General features: G+C 39.9%; 1 protein-coding gene across 3 annotated transcripts in view; it reads right to left on the bottom strand.

Moving 5' to 3' along the window:
* Positions 1–18956, bottom strand: part of AIFM1 (apoptosis inducing factor mitochondria associated 1) — a 37428-nt gene extending 18472 nt beyond the window's left edge. Inside the window, exons 1-6 of one of the 3 annotated variants that reach the window (XM_036305276.1) lie at positions 18723–18956; positions 11332–11474; positions 4745–4844; positions 3701–3825; positions 3443–3573; positions 1665–1755 (exon numbers count right to left, since the gene is read on the bottom strand). In XM_036305276.1, coding sequence (XP_036161169.1) covers positions 1665–1755; positions 3443–3573; positions 3701–3825; positions 4745–4844; positions 11332–11474; positions 18723–18828 — 696 coding nt within the window. In that variant the 5' untranslated portion in view covers positions 18829–18956. Of the gene's footprint in view, positions 1–1664; positions 1756–3442; positions 3574–3700; positions 3826–4744; positions 4845–9761; positions 9893–11331; positions 11475–18722 lie in introns of all 3 variants that reach the window. The other 2 variants (XM_036305274.1, XM_036305273.1) reach the window with 2 other exon arrangements.
* Positions 18957–20276: the final 1320 nt, after the last annotated feature.

Below are 20276 nucleotides of genomic sequence, written 5' to 3'. Positions count from 1 at the left end.
CTCAGGGGGTTGGGGCCCCGCCCCCTGTCACACACAGAGCAGGGCCTGTGGGGGGGGGGGGGTTGGGGCGCTGCACCCTGTCACACACAGAGCAGGGCCTGGGGGGGGGGTTGGGGTGCCGCACCCTGTCACACACAGAGCAGGGCCGATCAGGGGGTTGGGGCGCCGCCACTCTCACACTCAGGGCAGGGCCGATGGGGAGGTTATGGCTCTACCCCATCACACACAGAGCAGGGCCCGTGGGGGGGGGGTTGGGGAGCTCCTCCCTATCAGGCACAGAGCAGGGTTGCTCAGGGGGTTGGGGCCCCGCCCCCTGTCATACACAGAGCCGCAGGGCGATCAGGGGGTTTGGGCGCTGCCCCCTGTCACGCTGATCCCGGTGCCGGGAGGCATATTACCCTTTTACTATATAGGGTAGAGGCCTGGTGCATGGGTGGGGCCGGCTGGTTTGCCCTGAAGGGTGTCCTGGATCAGGGTGGGGGTCCCCACTGGGGTGCCTGGCCAGTCTGGGTGAGGGGCTGAGGGCTGTTTTCAGGCTGGGAGTGACTGAAGTTCCCAACCGCTCCTTTTTTTCTTTTTTTTTTTTTTTATTCTGGGCCAGCTTTACCTTGAGGCTTGGCTCCAGCTCTTAGGCCTCCGAGGCTGAAAGTAGGTTTCTGGCCTTTGCTTACAATGTTGCCATCCTGCTGGCTGAAGTCCGGCGGTATTTGTTACAATGTTTCTTAAACTGCCCGCTCAGAGGCCTGCAGCCGCAGGCGGGGAACGTTGGTTTCCTCCAACGATCCTCTGTCACTGAGGCAAGCAAGCCTCATGTTAGTTTCAAGCTGCCTGGCTGCCGGCTGCCATCTTGGCTGACAGTTAATTTGCATATCTCGCTGATTAGCCAATGAAAAGGGTAGCGGTCATACGCCAATTACCATGTTTCTCTTTTATTAGTGTAGATAGGGGATACTTAATACATAATGTCTCAATATATACTCATCTTCTCTGCCTAATGTCCCTTTATAGAAGTAGGCCTGTCCCTACCACAAGTCCCTCCACTTGTGCTCTGACCTCATCTATTTTGGGCTTTGCTCCTGATAACCATTCTGTTTCTAGTGGAACACTGCCATTAGTTTACAAATGCACTCTAGTACTTCCCATTAACAAAAGTGAAACATAGCACAACAAAACAAACTCTCCCTGTGCCCCACAAATACCTCTAATAATACTGCTCCCATTACTCATCCACTTACCTTTGTAAAGGCTGACAATATTTTCCATGCTGAAGTTATGCCTGAATTATTTTACTACCGTGAATACACATTTGCCATTTTCTTATCATCAACAATCCCAAAGAAATGTTAGTGTGGAGAAATAGGAAGAAGAAGGAAGGACAGAGATGCTAATCAGGAGAGGGAGCAACTTCAGGGTCATGGTCCTCAATGATTTGAACTTCCTGGGGCAGGTAGGTTGGCATGCTACTCTAGGTTCTGGTGTTTTCCCCAAGAAGAAACACTAAGCATTTAGACTGGCACTATTAATCCTAAAATGACTCAATCCTTCTTTGATAAACTACAATGGCAGGAAAGACAAAAATGGTACTGGGAATACAAGTCACCATACTCACTGCCCACACAGGCATATATATGGAGCCTGGCAATGGAAGCAGCCCACTTGCTCACCTTCTTCCCAGTGAGGACAGCCACACCACCATTCTCAATGTGAGGCAGGTCCTGAGCAGAGACATAGAAAGAAGGCGGCTGGAAATATATGCTGTACAGAGAAAAGGGAGAAGATGTTATAAGCACCTGGAACTGCTATCAACTGCCCCCACAAATTTAATAAAATTGTTTCCATCATGAAAAACTTTTAGGAACATTTTCCAATGTAAGTCTCCAGGGCCACCAAAGCTTGGTTGTGACTTACTAGTACATATACAGAGGTATTTTAAATCAGTGGTTTTCAACTAGGGGCAATTTTGCCTCTCCCCTGGGCCATTTGGTAATGTCTGAAGACATTTTTGGCTATAACAGCTTGCGGGGGAGGAATGATACTAGTGTCCAGTGGGTAGAGGCCAGAGATGCTGCTGAACACCCAATAGTCCACAGACCTCCCTTATAACAAAGAATTATTCAACCCCAAATGTCAATAGTGCAGAGGCTGAGAAATACTGCTCTGGATTTAGGTTCATTTAAAAATTAGAATAAGAGGAGTGCTCTAGGAACTGGTAGTCACACATTCACCCAACGAGCTGTCCGGATGGCACTGGTTGATGGCCAACTGGTCGATGGTCTAGCTCAGCCATGGGCAAACTACGGCCCGCGGGCTGGATCCGGCCCGTTTGAAATGAATAAAACTATTAAAAAAAAGACCGTACCCTTTTATACAATGATGTTTACTTTGAATTTATACTAGTTCACACAAACACTCCATCCATGCTTTTGTTCCGGCCCTCCGGTCCAGTTTAAGAACCCATTGTGGCCCTCGAGTCAAAAAGTTTGCCCACCCCTGGTCTAGCTTCTATGATTATTTTGCCTCAAACAGTAGATAGTAACTATGAGATATTAATTAGGGATGGCTAAGATAATTGGAGGTATGCATTCTGCTTGAGAAAGGAACATTATTGTGGGGGTGATAGAGGAGGTAGCTTTATAAAATTAACTCCAATATCAAAGGGATCACTAATGAGAAAAAAAATGGGACCCCAGAAAACTGCATGGTACTTGAATCAAGAGATCCAAGCCATCCTTTAAAAGGAAAAGGCTTGGCCCAGCCAACATGATTCAGTGGTTGAGCATTGACCTATAAACCAGGAGGTCATGGTTCGATTCCCAGTTAGGGCACACGCCCAGGTTGCGGGCTTGGTCCCCAGTAGGAGGCAGCCAATCAATAATTCTCTCTCATCATTGATGTTTCTATTTGTCTCCCTCTCTGAAATCAATAAAAATATATTAAAAAAATAAATAAAAGGAAAAGGCTTGGACCTGCATTTCTAAGTCTCTCGTGTAAACATTTTAATAAAGAGGTTCTTCTCTACCATGTGCCTCCTCTATCCCCACAATCTGGAATGTTTGCTAGAGTGTCAAAGAAAGTGCCATAAAACAGTGTCTTTTCTTGTGCATTTATGGGACATGCTTAAGGCAAGTGTAAGGAAGTGACAATACAGGCCAAGCTAATCATCCCTGGAGAAGTCTAACATAAAAGTCCTATAAATAGGAGCACTAGTGCTTCAGAGGCCAACATCATACCTTCAATTGTTGGTAGATCTGGTAACAGAATCCAGGACTCCTGCCACTGTAACTTGCTGTCCCTAAGCTGCACCAAGTGCATACCAGAGTGGACTGCAGTGCAGTCATGCCATCCATCCTATGCATTGCACATGTTTCATGCAAAATCCAAACCTACTCCCTGTTTTTAGTTGAAGTTGCTAGTTGGGCCCATTTTACATAAGTGAACACACCTTCTCTCTTTTCCATTCCACTGCCTGAATCGCAGTGTCTTTGTGACATTTGGATCATCTGAAAACCACAGTTCTTTTGAAAGAGGAGGTCGCATATATGGCAGCTCAGGATCTTCAGATACAATCAGTACCTTTTGACACAAAATAATGATACTTATCAGAACCAAGTCATTTAAGAGGCAGATGTCAAAGTGTTCACATTGACTAAGTGCTTGCAGACTATACTCTCTGTGACAAACAAAACAATATGTGCCTTACCCTGGCCCCAGGATCCCGAGCCCTGATGGATCTGGCTGCAGCAAAAGCAGCAGTGCCTCCACCAATGAGCAGGAATGGAACATGACTTGGTACCCTGACTTGAGCAACTGGCTCTCCTTCTGGAGCTGTAGGCAACAAACCAGACAGGGTGAATTTTCTTAAAGTCTCAGATGATTCCTTGCCACTTTAAAACCACCTTGCACTTGTCTCAATCCTTTACATAAAGCTAGCAAAATACTGTATCTACAATTATCTTAATTTCTCAGGATCCTGATTGGACAGGAAAAGCAATTATTCCCTTCATTTCATAAGTAGAAAATACCCAAAAAAAGAAGTGAATGATTTGGCCAATATCATTCATTGATTACTAGTAAGTCTGTCAGAACTAGAGCCGAGCTTAAATATTTAGCAATTTCTAAAACACTCAGGAAGTTAATTGGGGATTATTATACAATGTTCAAGAATAAGGAGGTGTTATTTACAAAAGCAATGTAAGTCGCCCATCCAGGGTTATGGGGCTTATTATAGGATTAAAACATTTCTCTCTGAAAAAAAGCAAGCCAGTTGTGTGTAATAGAAGTGCTGGCTAGGGCTACATGCTTTAGAAAAACAAAAACATATTTAACAACTCAAAACTCCAAAAACTCAAGAAACAAAATAGACCTAAAATAATTTCCACATTGAAAAAAGGCCTTTCTCTCTTTTCCAATAATCTTCCTCTCCAAGCTTGCCTTTTTAATATAAAGCTTGCCTTTTAAGAGTCTAATATAAAGAAAAACAACCCCCCTCAAAAAACAAGGGGAAAACACACACACACACATACACAAAAAGAAAAACAACCAATCATAATCCCCACTAACTTTCTTCTCAAACATAAATTCCAGTCAAATACTTTAACAAGTCGCTGTCAGGTGTGGGGTAATACCATAGATTCTGGAAGCTTACAATCTCTCAGCATCATCATATCAACAAGATAACTACAAAGCATAGTACCAAACTGTTTACAACTTTCCCTTCATATATTGAGCCTCAAATCATACGTACCAGATAATGCAGCCCTCTTCTGTTTCTCTTCTGGTGTCAGCCCTAATCCTGAAATTCTTTCATTATATCTTTTTTGGTCACTTTTTATAAGCTTGTAGGCCTGTAGATCCAAACACGGAGAAAATTTATTTCATAACAGAACTAGCTCATACCATCAGCAGTTTCATTATTTTCCAATTAAATGAGAAGCTTTTGTCTACCTGAGGTAAGTTCTTCTATGTGAAAGTCACTAAGGCAAATTTATTTTCTTAAGAAATAAAAAATATTGAGTGTGTACAAACTTGGTGTGGAAAGAATACAGGTTAAGCAGATAAAAATTTTCCAGTTTCAAATTTCCTCAGGGTCTATCTATATAAAAAATTTTCCTCCGACTGTATTTAATTCTGAATGTATGAAGAAATAAGAAAAACATTTTATAGAAGAATAAAGTGTTAGGAAGGACTGAACTTTATAAAAGGGATTTTGGACTATGCTGGATACTAGCTGTGAAACCAATCTACATGGTCCAGAGAAGGAAGCCAGGACACATGTTTCCCTGGTAGGTGTCCTGAGTTTTGTCCCTGAAACATGACTGCAATATCCTAGTCTGATAGAGTAACTAATCTTTTCCTCAATGGTTTATCCTTTCATGACACTCAGATATTCATTAAGGGTCACTTTGCTTAAATACCAGTAGTTATTTCAAATATACTATTTTCTCTATGTTTTCAAATTGAAGAAGGGTACTTTAGCATTATGACTAGCTGTTTTTTACATACAGCATCAGAACTTATTGGAAAAAAACCAATTTAAAAAGCAGTAGGCAAGAATGACTTGTTTTTAATTAGAACACTTTTTGCTCTTTTGTACCCCACAGGGTCAACAAGACAGGAATTTAAATGATGCTATGTCAATTGGAATCCCAGATTATTAATTAATTGGAGGAGAAAGTATAGGAAATCAGAGGAAGTATAATAAAACATGTTTTAAGAATATTTCTATGAGCCCTTACAGAGCAGCTCATTAGGCACCGTGCTATAATAAAGAACCTGGCCCCTGAGACCTCAACATTTATCAGCCTGGAAACGTCGAACATATAAGGACGGATTAAAAAACTAAGTACTGTATGTTAAAAGGCAATTGTTATACCTTGAATTTTCTACTAAGTTCATAAAAATGAATTCAGCTAACATTAATTAAGAAAGTTTATTTTTACAAATATATTTTTATTGATTTCAGAGAGGAAGGTAGAGGGAGAGACAGAAACATCAATGATGAGAGAAAATCATTGATTGGCTGCCTCCTGCACACTCCCTACCAGGGATTGAGCCCACAACTCGGAATCCAACTGTGACCTCCTGTTCATAGGCCAGGCTAGAAAGTGTTGTTGTTGTTGTTTTTTAAAATTTTGGCATCAGATACTATATATATATATATATATATATATATATATATATATATATATATATATGACTCCAGTATTTACCCATACTCTAAATACACACACATATATCTGTATGTATGTGTGTGTGTATACATATACATTTGTTTTAAGAAAGAGACTTTTACCTAAAAAGATTGCTTAAGCTGGTCAACATGAGTGAACAGAGAAATAAGCTGGGGTTATGTTCACATTCAGAGGGATATCCAAAAATAGGCTAGGCCCTCTCACACCTCCTAATCATGTCACACATGAGAGGAAGAACAGACCAAGAAATATCTTGAGGCTTAGTGGGGAAAGGACAAGAATGAGGTTTGTCATATGTTTATAACCATATTTATCTATATACTTAGCTTTTAAGTAAAATGTTCTGATATAAAAACAAGTCGCCAAAACCGGTTTGGCTCAGTGGATAGAGCGTCGGCCTGCGGACTGAGAGGTCCCAGGTTCGATTCCGGTCAAGGGCATGTACCTGGGTTGCGGGCATATCCCCAGTAGGAGATGTGCAGGAGGCAGCTGATCGATGATTCTCTCTCATTGATGTTTCTAACTCTCTATCTCTCTCCCTTCCTCTCTGTAAAAAATCAATAAAATATATACTTAAAAAAAATAAAAAAAACAAACAAAAAAAACAAGTCTGCAGATATACTAAATAAAAATTTACCTTTCCTCCAAGTGTTTCTGTATTCTCAGTTTGAACAGATTTCTAAGTAGTGATATGAATACATGTAAGGTTAAGAAAAACTACAAATTTATGAAAAATATTAGTGGAGCCCGGGCTGGGGGTTAATTGGTTAAGAGCGTTGGTCCTTTGACCAAATGGTCCCGGGTTCGATTCCCAGTCAAGAGCACGTACCTCAGTTGCAAGTTCCCCAATGTGTTCGGGAGGCAACCAATCGATGTGTCGCTCTCACATCGATGTTTCTCTCTCTTTCTCTCTCCCCTCCTTCCCACTCTCTCTAGCAATCAATGGAAAAATATCCTCCAGTGAGAATTTAAAAAGAAAAAGAAAAATATTAGTGGAAACAACTCATGAAAGCAGATGAATATGGTGGCATTTAGTCAACTTAAAGGAATCTGAAAGGAAACAGGCCATTTTCTCAGAGGGAACATGATCCTATCAGTTGAACAATGGCATGGGGCCCAAATACTAAATCTCATTAAGTATTCTAAAGGCCACTTGACTTTGCTCACTGACAAATAACAGGACTAAGATTAGGGGATTTGCCTGTGGTCCTAGAGAAAGTCACTAAGAGAGGGAGGAATGCTCACATACACAAGGATTAGGAGTTTCTGTTTGTGATCTAAGTTGAAGTGTTCAAATCAGTGTTTTTCAAACTGAGGTTAAAGCCCATTAATGGGCTGTAAAATCAATTTAGTACGTTATGACCAGCATGAAAAAACAAACAAACACAAATAGAAGAGAATAGAAACTATTGAAGCATATTACAACTAGTAAGTATTATTTCAAAATTCTCGGTTTTCCATATTTATAGTTATATAACCATTACAAGATAAAATTTATTTCTTCTTGTGGATTGTGGTAAAAAAAAAAAAAAAGAAAAAGCCACTGGTTTAAAGTATAGACCCCTGACAAACATTTCAGAAAACTTGTTCTTAGTGCTGCTCCCTTATTTTGGGAGGGTGGAGAGTGTGTGTGTGCGGGGGCGAGGGGGAGGTAAAGGGCTCCACAATCAGGAATTATAGTATCTATACTTAAATTAGGAACACGTTGTCATATGAGAAACGTTATGAACACTGTTATGGACAGAATATCTGTATCCCTCTCAACTTCATATGTTGAAGCCCTAACTTCCCATGTGATGGTATTTGGGGAGGTGATAAAGGTTAAATGAAGTCACAAGGGTGGGGCCCTAATCCTATAGGGCTGGTGAAAGGGAAGAGAGAGCTCACATTCTCTCTTCTCCATGTGAGGATGTAGGAGGGGGCCATCTGCAAGCCAGGAGAGTGCTGTCAGAACCTGACCATGCTGGCACCCTGATCTTGGACTTTCAGCATCCAGATTGTGAGAGAATAAAATTGTCTTTTAAAAAATATATTTTTATTGATTTTAGAGAGGAGGGGAGAGGGAAATATAGAAACATCAATGATGAGAGAGAATCACTGATTGAATGCCTCCTGCACACCCCCTACTGGGTATTGAGCCTGCAACCCTGGCATGTGCCCTGACAGGGAATCAGGAATCGAATGGTGACCTCCTGGTTCATAGGTAGACGTTCAGCCACTGAGCCATGCTGGTTGGGTGAGAATAAATTTCTGTTATTTAAGCTACCAAGTCTGTGGTACTTCGTTATGGCAGTCAGTGCAGACTAATGCAGACACTAAACAACTTATAGCCATATGTCATCAAGTCTGAACTCTGATTTTAAGTTAACAATTCTCTTTAGACTAATATCAATTTCAGAGAAAAAAATCTAAGCCACCTCAGGTCACATTTTAAATGATTTAAAACCTAATATAAAACTCTATGAACTAAAAAAAACAAACAAACAAACAAACAAAAACACACAAAACAAAACTCTACGAACTAGAAAATGGCTATAGGTAGACAAAAGCTTATCATTTAACCTGAAACCATTATAATATGGTAGCTTTATTATTACCAGTGTTGGATAAACACAGAGGGCAATGAGGCATTTAACTGAATGGCTTAAGAGGCACTGGTGCTTCATAGATGTTTCTAAGGCAGGAGAAAGCAACAGTGACTGGCCCGATCTTGTGGCCTGGGGTCAAGAGATTTGCCCGGCCAGCTCTGTGGAGGCCATCCAACTCTGGTACAGCAACATAAAAGAGGTTTAATAGGTTTAAATTTTGCAAACATATCAGATGCAAACACTTTAAATCTATTTTTGAATGAATGGAATGGAACTGACAGGAAAAGTTGAGAGAACTGTGGAATGGGAAAGTTCAGACTCAGAGGGTGGTATCTCAATTATAAATGAGAGGCACTTAAGAAAGAAATCTACAGGAATATGTTAGCTTATACCACTTCAGCCACTAGTTTGACCAAATTAGAGATTACAAAAGGGACACTGCCAAATGAATTTACTTTCAAATAGAAGCTGGGGTGAATGGGGAGGATTTCTCTGGCTTTTTGGACTTCCTCAGAAGCATCTGGTAAAATGCCTTTTATCAATAAAAGTAGGGTTAATTGATTGTTTGGCAAATTTTACCTAAAATAGTTCAAAATGGATGCTGTTCGTGTTATCTTTACTTGCTTAGTTGATGTTTACTCTTTGAGTCTGTCTTGGTTAGGTATGCAGCACTAAAGCACAATATAATTTAGCATCATAAAAATAATTGCAATATGAAATTAGCAAAAATTTTAAAAGAAAGGGTTGGTGATGAGTATTTTTAATACTCACTAAATGTATGGCTTTGGATATATATGGTAGGACTTCAACAGTTTGAAGAATGAGATTTGAGGACTCCCTAGTGACTGACAATGTCCCTTTAATAAAGACCTAGAAAGCACATGCTGTGAAAACTTCATTGTATTCTAATGGATCATGTCCTCATTAGTGCCGTGGACTCACCCACCCTACCCCAAGATGTATTTTAGTGTAAGCATCTTACATAATAAACTCCTGCCCCAGTGACTGTTGCTCCTACAATTAAGAAGTATACTAGTCTGCTGCCATCTTTCCCAGAAGCACCTGCGGACGCTAGTGATCTAGAAGGGGATCCTAGGTGATGACACTGCACAACTGTAGGTAAAGATAAGGCCAAGAAAGAAACAAAAGGAAATAGAAAATGAACTGAGTATTAATGAAGAAACATTCAACACAAAGGCGGGGACGCAGTTTTGGTTACCCTGTGCTAAAAAAGAAAAAAATGCTGCTCCAGGATCAGAGGAGAATGCCTATTTCCTCCAAGTCTGTTATCTGACAGAGCTCACCTACTCTTCACTCTAATTTGACTCACAACTGGCAAGAGCTACCTACTTGTGCATTTGGAAGTCAGGTCAGGGAATGACAAGCTAGATAAATTCAAATAATTTTCGCGTCTCTTTTTTTAACCTAGTGATCAAGAAGCAAGCTAAGTTCACTGTCTTACCAATGTAGAAAGAACTAAAATTGTAATGGCGTCCAACCATTTGCTCTCAGTAAGTAAAACAAACAGCTTCCTTCAATCAAGGTTGTTACTAGGTGTTATCTAAGTTGGTTCCCTCAACTTTATATGATTCAACTGACCTGCTTAGTCACAGTAAACCCTGCCAAGTTAAAAAAAAAAAAAAAAAAAAAAGCACACCATAATTCCTCGGTGACCAATTACGCTGATCAGAGTTCATTCAAGGAGATGGAATTGTGCTATAATTATGTAGCAATGAAAACCGTATTTCTCACCTCACACAAACTCCATTCTAAAATTGGAGATACTAGGATTAATTCTATAATTTAGTCTTTGGTGATATTCAGGAATAGTTTTCCTATGAGGAACGCTTACTATTTGAATTGTAGGCTGTTTTTGTTTTTTTTTTTGTTTTTTGGTTTGTTTTTTTTAAAATATATTTTATTGATTTTTTACAGAGAAGAAGGGAGAGGGATAGAGAGTTAGAAACATCGATGAGAGAGAAACATCGACCAGCTGCCTCCTGCACACCTCCTACTGGGGATGTGCCCGCAACCAAGGTACATGCCCTTGACCGGAATCGAACCTGGGGCCTTTCAGTCCGCAAGCCTATGCTCTATCCACTGAGCCAAACCGGTTTGGCATGTTTTTGTTTTTAATGTCTATCCCAAGCTGAGGAAAAATAAAACATTTGACAAATGGGTCAAAATCAAATATTGTGCTAAGGAGCTGCAATGAATTTTGTCCTTATTCACAGGTTAGTGTGTCACATCCAAGAGCAAAGGTACAATTTTTTGGTACTTGGTCAAACCTAAGAAAACACAGTGGCTTTCAAGTAAAGAATAAAAAGACAAGTGAAAAGAGCAAGGATAATCAACATGAGATTAAATTTCAGTCATTCCCAAATTGGCCCTCATAGGATATTAGACAGTAGGCACGTTAAAGAAGGCTTACTGGAAATTTTTTCAAAAGGAGAAAGGGCGATTAGTTGCAAAAGTTGTAAAGCAGAGTACTACTGAGGCTATTAATGGGAACTGTTTGGCAGCTTCTTTACACAAGCCGCTTTTCTACTTACATATGCACCAGCACCTATTGTTGATAAGCCCACAAAAAGGACTAACACAGAATTATCGATTTTGCCCCCTGATGGACCAGAGCTAGCCATTTGTCTTGTAATCCGGAGTTCTAGAGGAACATGCCATCGCTGGAACAAGTTGCCTAAGGAACACAATTTATTAAGACACACACACATAAAAATAAAATAGTTAATACATGTTTATGACTAAATGTCAATGCATTGTACAAGTCAGGACTTACTGCCCACTGGCTGCGTGATGTTGACTGTTCAATGACCAAGAAAAAAACCCACCAAAATTGTATACAAATACAACAGGTATCAGAATGCACACTCTTAAAGTGGTTAGAGCTTTTAAGAATGCTGTCCAGGGAGGAAATTTACAGTCTCCAGAAAAGATAATGAAAAACATATGGACAATTCATCAAATACTTCCCTCATTACTTCTTCACCATAAATAAACACAGAGAGTTGACTGAATAGATATAAAAAGTTAACTACACGCTACCTGGAGCATTATAACAACCACTTAAGAGAAATCTAAACAGCTGCTTCAAGCCTTGCACAAAATAAAACCCTGCCACACAATCTAACCAAGACACAGCTCAGTCTTTGCATGAAAGGTTATATGTCTTGGAAAACAGAAATGTTAAAGCTCAGAAGAAAATCAGAAAAAAAAAATTAAATGAATTTATCTCCCCTAAAGAACTGAAGAATTTTGGGCTACGAAGTATTTTTTAGAATGACAAAATTTAAAACATCCACCAATTACTTGTTTCTTAGTCCTCCGAAATAATACGAACTTTATGCTGATGTAAAACTCTGTGCAGCTATGGAATGACCTGGTAATCATAACAATGTTCACACACTGAAATGTAAGAATATGGTACATTTCTTCCTCCATTAGGATGCTGGCATTTTCAGATGAAGAAGGTCTCAGAACCTTCTATGTTTATGATATTCCTTGTATTAACTATTAATCTAGAGCAGGGATTCACATACTTTCTCTGTAAAGGACCAGATAGTATATATATTTTCAGCTTTGCGGCCTGTACGGTGTCTGCTGCAACTATTCAATTCTCCTGATGTTGAACAAAAGCAGCCACAGACAATATATAAATGAATGGGTGTGACTATGTCCCAATAAAACTTAATTAATGGACACTAAGATGTGAATTTTAAATCATTTCCACGTGTCCTTAAATAGTCTAACATTTTTCTTTAGCCATTGAAAAAAATATAAAAAAACCATCTTAGCTCAAGGAGTTGTACAAAAGCATCCATGTTTGGTCTGTGGGCTGTAGTTTGCCATCCTGATCTAGAATAGTGATTCTAAAACTTGCATCAGAATCCCATGTAGGGTTTGTTAAAACACAGGTGGAGAGACCCAACCCCAGAGTTTCTGTCTCAGGCGATGTTGCAGGTCTGCACTTTAATACCATTGGTCTAGAGCAGTGATGGCGAACCTATAACACGCGTGTCAGAGGTGACACGCGAACTCATTTTTTTGGTTGATTTTTCTCTGTTAAATGGCATTTCAATATATAAAATACATATCAAAAATATAAATCTTTGTTTTACTGTGGTTTCAAGGATAAAAAATGTCTATATGTGACATGGCACCAGAGTTAAGTTAGGGTTTTTCAAAATGCTGACACGCCAAGCTCAAAAGGTTCGCCATCACTGGTCTAGAGGCAGGTAGATATGTTCCTGATCTGACCAGGCTTTAAAAGACAAACAGGCCAAAACCGGTTTGGCTCAGTGGATAGAGCGTAGGCCTGTGGACTGAAGGGTCCCAGGTTCGATTCCGGTCAAGGGCATGTACCTGGGTTGTGGGCACATCCCCAGTGGGAGATGTGAAGGAGGCAGCTGATCGGTGTTTCTCTCTCATCAATGTTTCTAGCTCTCTATCTCTCTCCCTTCCTCCCTGTAAAAGTTCAAATATATATATATATATATATATATATATATATATAGACAGACAAACAGGATGGGCACTGGTAGTAGCATTCCATATGTACTTACAGAGATCAGAAATAGGGAGCTTTCCCCTTTCCTTTCACAGTGTAAGGACACTGCACTCTCTTACCTGAAATCCTTGGGAACATGTGCAATCCAGAACTTTAGAAAAATGTTTTCAGTTCTAAGAGTAAAGGTCCATAGTCTCTTATCTATAATTCAGAAATCAAAATAGACTAAAAATCAAGTTTTTATAACTCACTGGCTAGTAAAACCTGATGTGAGAGTCTCCTTGGAACCTTTTGTTTATCCCACTCAGTATGATTGGTCATAGAAACATAAATATGTGTGTCTGTGGGTTGCTGAGTGCTACTATATGGTAATATGCACTATATACTTAAGACTAAACAATTCTTTGGGGGAGATAAATTCACGTAATTTTTTTCTGATTTTCTTCTGAACTTTAACATTTCTGTTTTCCAAGACATATTACCTTTCATGCAAGACTGAGCTGTGTCTTGGTTAGATTGTGTGGCAGGGTTTTATTTTGTGCAAGGTTTGAGGTAGCTGTTTATTTATTTTCTTACCTGCTTTAGAATCCTTCATTGCCATGTGAAACAAAATGGTTTATATTGGGAAAGAACAAATAATGAAAATAAATCATGTGCAAGAGTGGAGAAACTTATCTCAATCTGAGTAAGCTTTTGATTTTCAGAAGTCCATGAGAATGATGAAACATAAGTAGAAACTGACAACTCTCAGAGTTTAGCAAGTGAAACTGGGTAGAAAAAGTTTCACATAGTTAAGTTTAACTCAATGAAGTAAAGTTTAGTTCAATTTCAATGAGTTTTGTCCCTCACCCCACCCCAAGTTTGGTTGCTGAAAATTTTTTTAAGTTCCATTGATTCCTCTAGATTAGAAGATCCTAAATTCAGAAATGATAACTTTATTTTAATATAATAGTAATGTGTTTATTCTGGTTTTGTTTGCTTTTCACAAACTGATAAAACTAAGAGTGTAGACTTAGGAATGTTCAGCAGTTTTTGCTTCAATATGCCCCCCAAAAGGACATTTATAAGTAAACTAATTTTTAAAAAAGTAAATTGGTTAACATTTAAACTACTGCTTGAAAAAACAAACTACTGCTGGAAAAGAAATGCAATATACACTATTATCATTAACAAACCAATTTTTTACATACCTACAAAGTGACTTTAATTTTGTAAAAGGTGATAAGTGTTGTATGGTGTTGATATTTCCCACCATTTTTCTTTTACCTACAAAATTACTCCTACACTTCTCCCTACCCCCAGTGCTTCAAAACTTTAGGAAATTTTATATCATGACTGAAACATGCCTTTTCACTTGTCTTACTGATGTGGGAAAGCCAAATTAATCCTTGATTTCTCATTATTGCACCAATCTACTTGTTTTAGATTTTCTTCAGTCAGACCACAAATACAGAGGTAGTACTTTCTTTCTCAAACTTAGGATTCAATTATTTTATTTGATACATTTATATATTATAATATGATTGCCATTGTAGTGATAGTTAACGCCTCTATCATATCACATTATAATTTCCTTTTGCTGGTTGAAATAATTAAGATCTAGTCTCTTAGCTAGCCTGATAATTATAATATGATACTACTGTCTATATTCATCATATTGTGCCAAGGATTCACTTCCTGAATAAATGTTACACAGAGCAACAGTTCCTAACAGATTGTAGGTTTGTTCAATAAATATTGGTTGAATTAATGAAGGAACAAACTAGAAATTCTTCCCAATTTTAGTGATAAGAAATAAGCATTTTGAAGAATTCTTTGCAAAGAAGTTTTAGCCAGATCTTATTTACTTCAGGTTGCTTAATAATAAATCAGTAACCTCAAAATCACAGACTAGAATTAGAATACTACCTAAATCACCACTGAGTTCATTTCTGTAGATTTCAAAATCTCCTGTTTATCCATACTTCTGGAAGGCCTTTTCCAGAAATACATCCACAAGATTGAGGCACCTAGGAATCGCAAATAAAGAGGTCTATATGCTCTTGAATCTTATCTTTGAATGTCAAAGAAAGCTGATTTTTCTCTGACATGGATAAAACACAAGTAGGACAAGTCTAGGTGATCTATTCATTGTAGCTAGGCACTTCTTCATAAGGAATCCAACACCTATTTACCTTGATCAAACTCTGTATTTTTTTTTAGCATCAACCTTTGATGGAATTTTAGAAGAATCAGAATAGCTATAGTAGAGTGTGAACCACTCTGAAGAAAGGTCAGAGGAAAAATGATTCAGATGACAAAAAGAAAGGAAGAAAGAAAGAAAATTTAACTGTTCTGCAAAGTTAAGCCCTTTAAAGTACTAGAGTTCAATCACTGAGAATTTACCACATGCCAGAGAATGTACAAAATGCTGAGGACAAAAAATAAATAGGACATGATCCCTGTCCTTGGGGAGTGCATAGTGTAGGAGGGGAGAATGACTCTATTCTATCAGAAAACAGGCTTGATACAAATCATAGGAGACTCAAGGTCACTCAGTCTATTTTATTAATCCTTAGGTCAGTGGAAAAGAAGAAAAAGAATCATTATCCATTCAAAATAGTATTTCCCAAATTTGCCTGATCATATTAATTACATCAAGGAGTTTATTAAAATATAAATTCCCAGGCCTCTCTCCTGGAGATTCTCATTCGGTAGGGTTGGGTTCCATCCTCCCCTCAATTTATATGACCATGCAACTTTGGAATGATCATACTGTAACTGGAGCAATTCCCTTAAATGTTAGAAAATATATGAACTGGTTGCAGAAAAGGCTGACTTGCCATAGATTTTCTTCTGGAAAGCTTTGCCTCAGCAGAAAGAGTGGGAAAAGGCTCATCTTCTAGGCTTCAAAAGAAAGTATCATTTGGCAGTGTCCAGGAAGTCTGGTTCCTTACACACAAGGAGTTCAATTTCCTTTTTATTTATTTTATTTCTTATTTTTAGAGAGAGAGAAACATTGATGTCAGAAACATCAATCGGTTGACTGCCATATGTGCCACCGCAGGGGACTGAACTCGCAATCTGGGGATGTGCCTGACCAGGAATGGAATCGGCCACACTTTGGTGCATAGGATGAAGACACTCAACCAACTGAGCCACACCAGCGAGGGCCCAATTTCCTTTCTAAGGAGGTGAGAAGGATTCTGAGTAGAGGAAAATGTTCAAACATTTGACCCCTCCGGTCAAGGATCTGTGATCAGTTTGATCACATGGGCAGCACAATGTTTGTCGACCAAATAAAAATACTACAGAACAGAAAATATCCATTTCCTAACCGATCTGCTCCTCCTTGGTGCCGAATGCAGACATACTGGTAAAGTGGTGACTATTAATTACCTTCAATCATTTTTGGAAAGAAGCAGAACACCCAAAATAAAGTAAATAAATGGTACCAATTACGGTTTTAAGGGGAAAAAAAAGGCAACACAAAATGAAAGTGAACCTGACAATGGTGACAGATGTGGAGGTAGATTTAAAGTTTGCTAACATCCTGGCAGAGAATTGAAGGGGAAGAAGGTAAAAAAGGAGGAGGAAAATGGCATATAAACAAACAATGCCTCTTCCCCACCTATGCAAAAATATATGGCAGATACAACTATGTGAAAAAGACATCAGATTAAAAGCAATTTATAATGAGGCCACAAAGCATGGTAAATTCATAAAATGACAATCATTTCTTTTTGAAATTGTAACCTCAGCCCCATCTATTTCTAAAGGCATATGATGTTATATTCTGGTGCTTGGCCAAAAGACAAAGAATAAATGTATCCAAAGAGATGGATGGATATGTCAAGACGTCAGAATATATTCTACAGCAGAGCACCTTCATACAAAGTTATTCAGTGGGGAAAAAGACATTTTGAGTCTGTAATTTTTCAGTACTAGCTCTAATATCACCAACCAGCTTCAAATGTCTAGTAAATCAATATAACTTTGGAAATCCATATTTAATTGCTGAAAACTTTTGGTCAGACTTCAGAATGCTGGTAAATGTTTGAGTTTTAAGCAAAATAAGTGCACAAAGTTTGAAAGGCCAATGTGGATGAAAAGCTTCAGCTTACCAAAATTTCTGTGCAACTTGCATAGAGCAACCTCATTTCATTGCACAAACCCATACATACATACAGATGACATCATAGACAGGGTATTAGTTTAAAAGCCACGGTAGAGGTTTTTTAAGTTCCATGGGCAATATGTCTTAGGACATATCTCAGATACACACCCATCAGGAAACATTTTCTTGAGGCATAGCAACTGGAAAAACTTTTCAAATGCACCTTTCCAAATATAATATAAGAGAAGCAATTTCCACTTTTTATTTTTAAATCACCCAGAAGGTGGTTGCATGTTGGAAAGGTCTCAAAGGATAACTTCTGACATTGCAAATGTGAGTGTCCTCAATGGTCATTCAAAAACCATTGATTTAAAAATAAATAAACCCACACCTCCTACAGGTGGATAATTCTTTACCTCCATGAAATTGTGCTGATTGAAAATGAGCAGGCACAAGACATGCTCAGATAAATTCAGAGATATCTGAAGCACAATGGGCTAAAGAGCAGTGTGGAGTTGAAGCAAGGGTTTAGGGCCCTAGAGACTGGCAAACTATCCTTTGCTCTACCTATTAATTAATTACATGACCTTGGGCAAGAAAATTTCACCTCTCCCGTGCCTCGGTTTATTACCTATAAAATGAATGGGTTGAACTTTACCACAGAATCCCTTCCAGTTCTAAAATTTGATGAAACAACTTCATGGAAAGCAAACACTATGCGTTCTACAAACTCTTTCTTGGAAGCATTAAAGACCACCAAGAATTACACTGACCAGACACCTCAAATTAATTATGGGTCAACTCTCCTGGTGTCTGGAGCACACCTCACTCACTCTTTACTTGCAATGCACTGTTTGTGTTTCACAGGCCACTCAAATCTACGGATCTCATCTGGGGTTTGGAAGGTAGAGCAGGTAATATCCAGATTTACAGAAGGAACTAAGGCGTGGGTCTTAAATGTTCTGTTTAAAGTCTCACAGTCGTAAATGACAAAGTCTACTTAACCTCATTGTCTAAAAAAGTGGACAAGGGGTGGCCCGGAGGTGGCATTGGATAACACTAAACATCCAGCTATTCTGTTATAATTGAACAGCAAATCCTCCCAGGAAAAGGCCTCGAGCCAACTACTGGGTTCAATTCCCTTGAAGGTCAGGTGCGCACAGCTTGCAAAACTAATGGATCCCGCCAACTTGGAATTCATGCGACTGTGAGCGTGTTAAGTTTATCCGGGTGTAGGGGCGGGAAGAGCTGCGAGGCTTTGGGAGCCTAAGCAGCCCAGGCCCTTGGTCTAAGGAGGTGGGGGTTGCCCGGTATGGGTCAGTCACCTGGAAGCCGGTTCCTTTGCCTCGGGCCTCGGACGCACACAGTCCGCACCAAGGGCGCCAGCTTCTGCTTCAAAGCACCCGCGGCCAGGCTTCCACACCGGTACATTTCGGCAGCCGCTACTCGGGACCTCCTCCTTCCTTTCTTCTCACGCACTGACCGGTCAAACACCCTGGGCCCCGGCCCACTCCCCCTCCCCCCTCCGCCTCACGCACACGCACTCCACGCAGGCTCCTCCTTACAGCTCCGGGTGAGCATTGGACAGTTCCGCAGGCTTGCTAGAGCCGGGGAAGGGGAAGTGCTACCGGAGACCTACTGCGCAGGCCTAGTACTCAGCGCTGCATTGTGATTGGCCCACACGGGGAGAAGGTTTGCGCATGCGCCTACTTTCTCCCAAGCTTGCAAAGTCCGCGCTGGACTTGCTGTAAGTTTCCACGGATTGGGAGCAGTGAGTTCAGCTGAGCGAGTTCAGAAAGCCGTCCAAGCTGAGACCTGTGGGGCCGCTTGGCCTGGCTTTTGTGGCCGGTGCTGCCGCTGTGTTGTTGGAGGAAAATGATAACAGCACCTCATAAAGCATGGCCCCAGCATTGAATTTTGTTCTTTTGTTTTAGACCACAAGGGTACTAAGCCTTCCGGATTCTCTGGCTTGACTCCACTTCTAGTCTTAACATACAGGTCCGAGCTGGGTCTCCCGGTTTCCCAGTTTTAGATTGATCTTTTACAAATTGCTGGCACTTTCCCACCCAACCTCTGCTTCTAGGGCAAGTATTCATTCCGCTCTCTCTTGCCCCATATCGCTTTTATATTGTGCAATTCTAATTCCTAGATGCTGTATCGGGTGCTGCGGATAGTCTCCTGTCAACCTTCCGTGCTTGAGAGCAGGAAGCTGGCAAAGCGTTCATGCTTCAGATACTGTGAAGGACTTTTAGAGTTGGGGCGCGGGGGGGGGGGGGGGGGGCGGGGGGCGGGGGGGGGGAAGGAGTAGGTGCGGTGACTGCGTATAAAAATAGGTGTTTTGACTCTACCAAATGTAAGCTAAATTGGAAATAAAATTTTGGCTGTATGCAAAACATATGTCTTTTCTCAAAGTTTTGGATTACATATTCATTTAACAGGTATTTATTGAACACTTGCCACTTGGCCATTACTATGAAGCGGGATCTAGAGGTTTATGAAAAGTATAGGAAGTGGTCACTATATAGTTGGGGAGATGACATATACTGGTCATTTACAATATATATGTGATGTAGTACCAGAGCAAGAGAAAAGACTATGGGATGGGATAGCTAAGGAAGGACTTCACGCAAGAAGTATTACTTGAGCCTGTCTTCAAGGATGAGTAGAAAAATTCAAATAGTGGAGGAGGAGAAATGATATTTCAGATGGTGAATACACTGGGACCAAAGGAAATGTTTTTAGTGTTTATACACCGTTAACTGTGGATGCAGTCTGCCCCAGGTTGAATCCTGGCCCTGCCACTTGGGCATGTCACTTAGCTATGCCTCACTTTCCTCGTCTACCAATCTCACAGGTTTGATATGAAGATTAAATGAGAA

Source organism: Myotis myotis, unplaced genomic scaffold (assembly GCF_014108235.1).
Source record: "Myotis myotis isolate mMyoMyo1 unplaced genomic scaffold, mMyoMyo1.p scaffold_m19_p_4, whole genome shotgun sequence".
NCBI lineage: Eukaryota > Metazoa > Chordata > Mammalia > Chiroptera > Vespertilionidae > Myotis > Myotis myotis.
The sequence above is the reverse complement of the archived record's forward strand: the minus strand, read 5'-3'. Positions and strand labels throughout refer to the sequence as shown.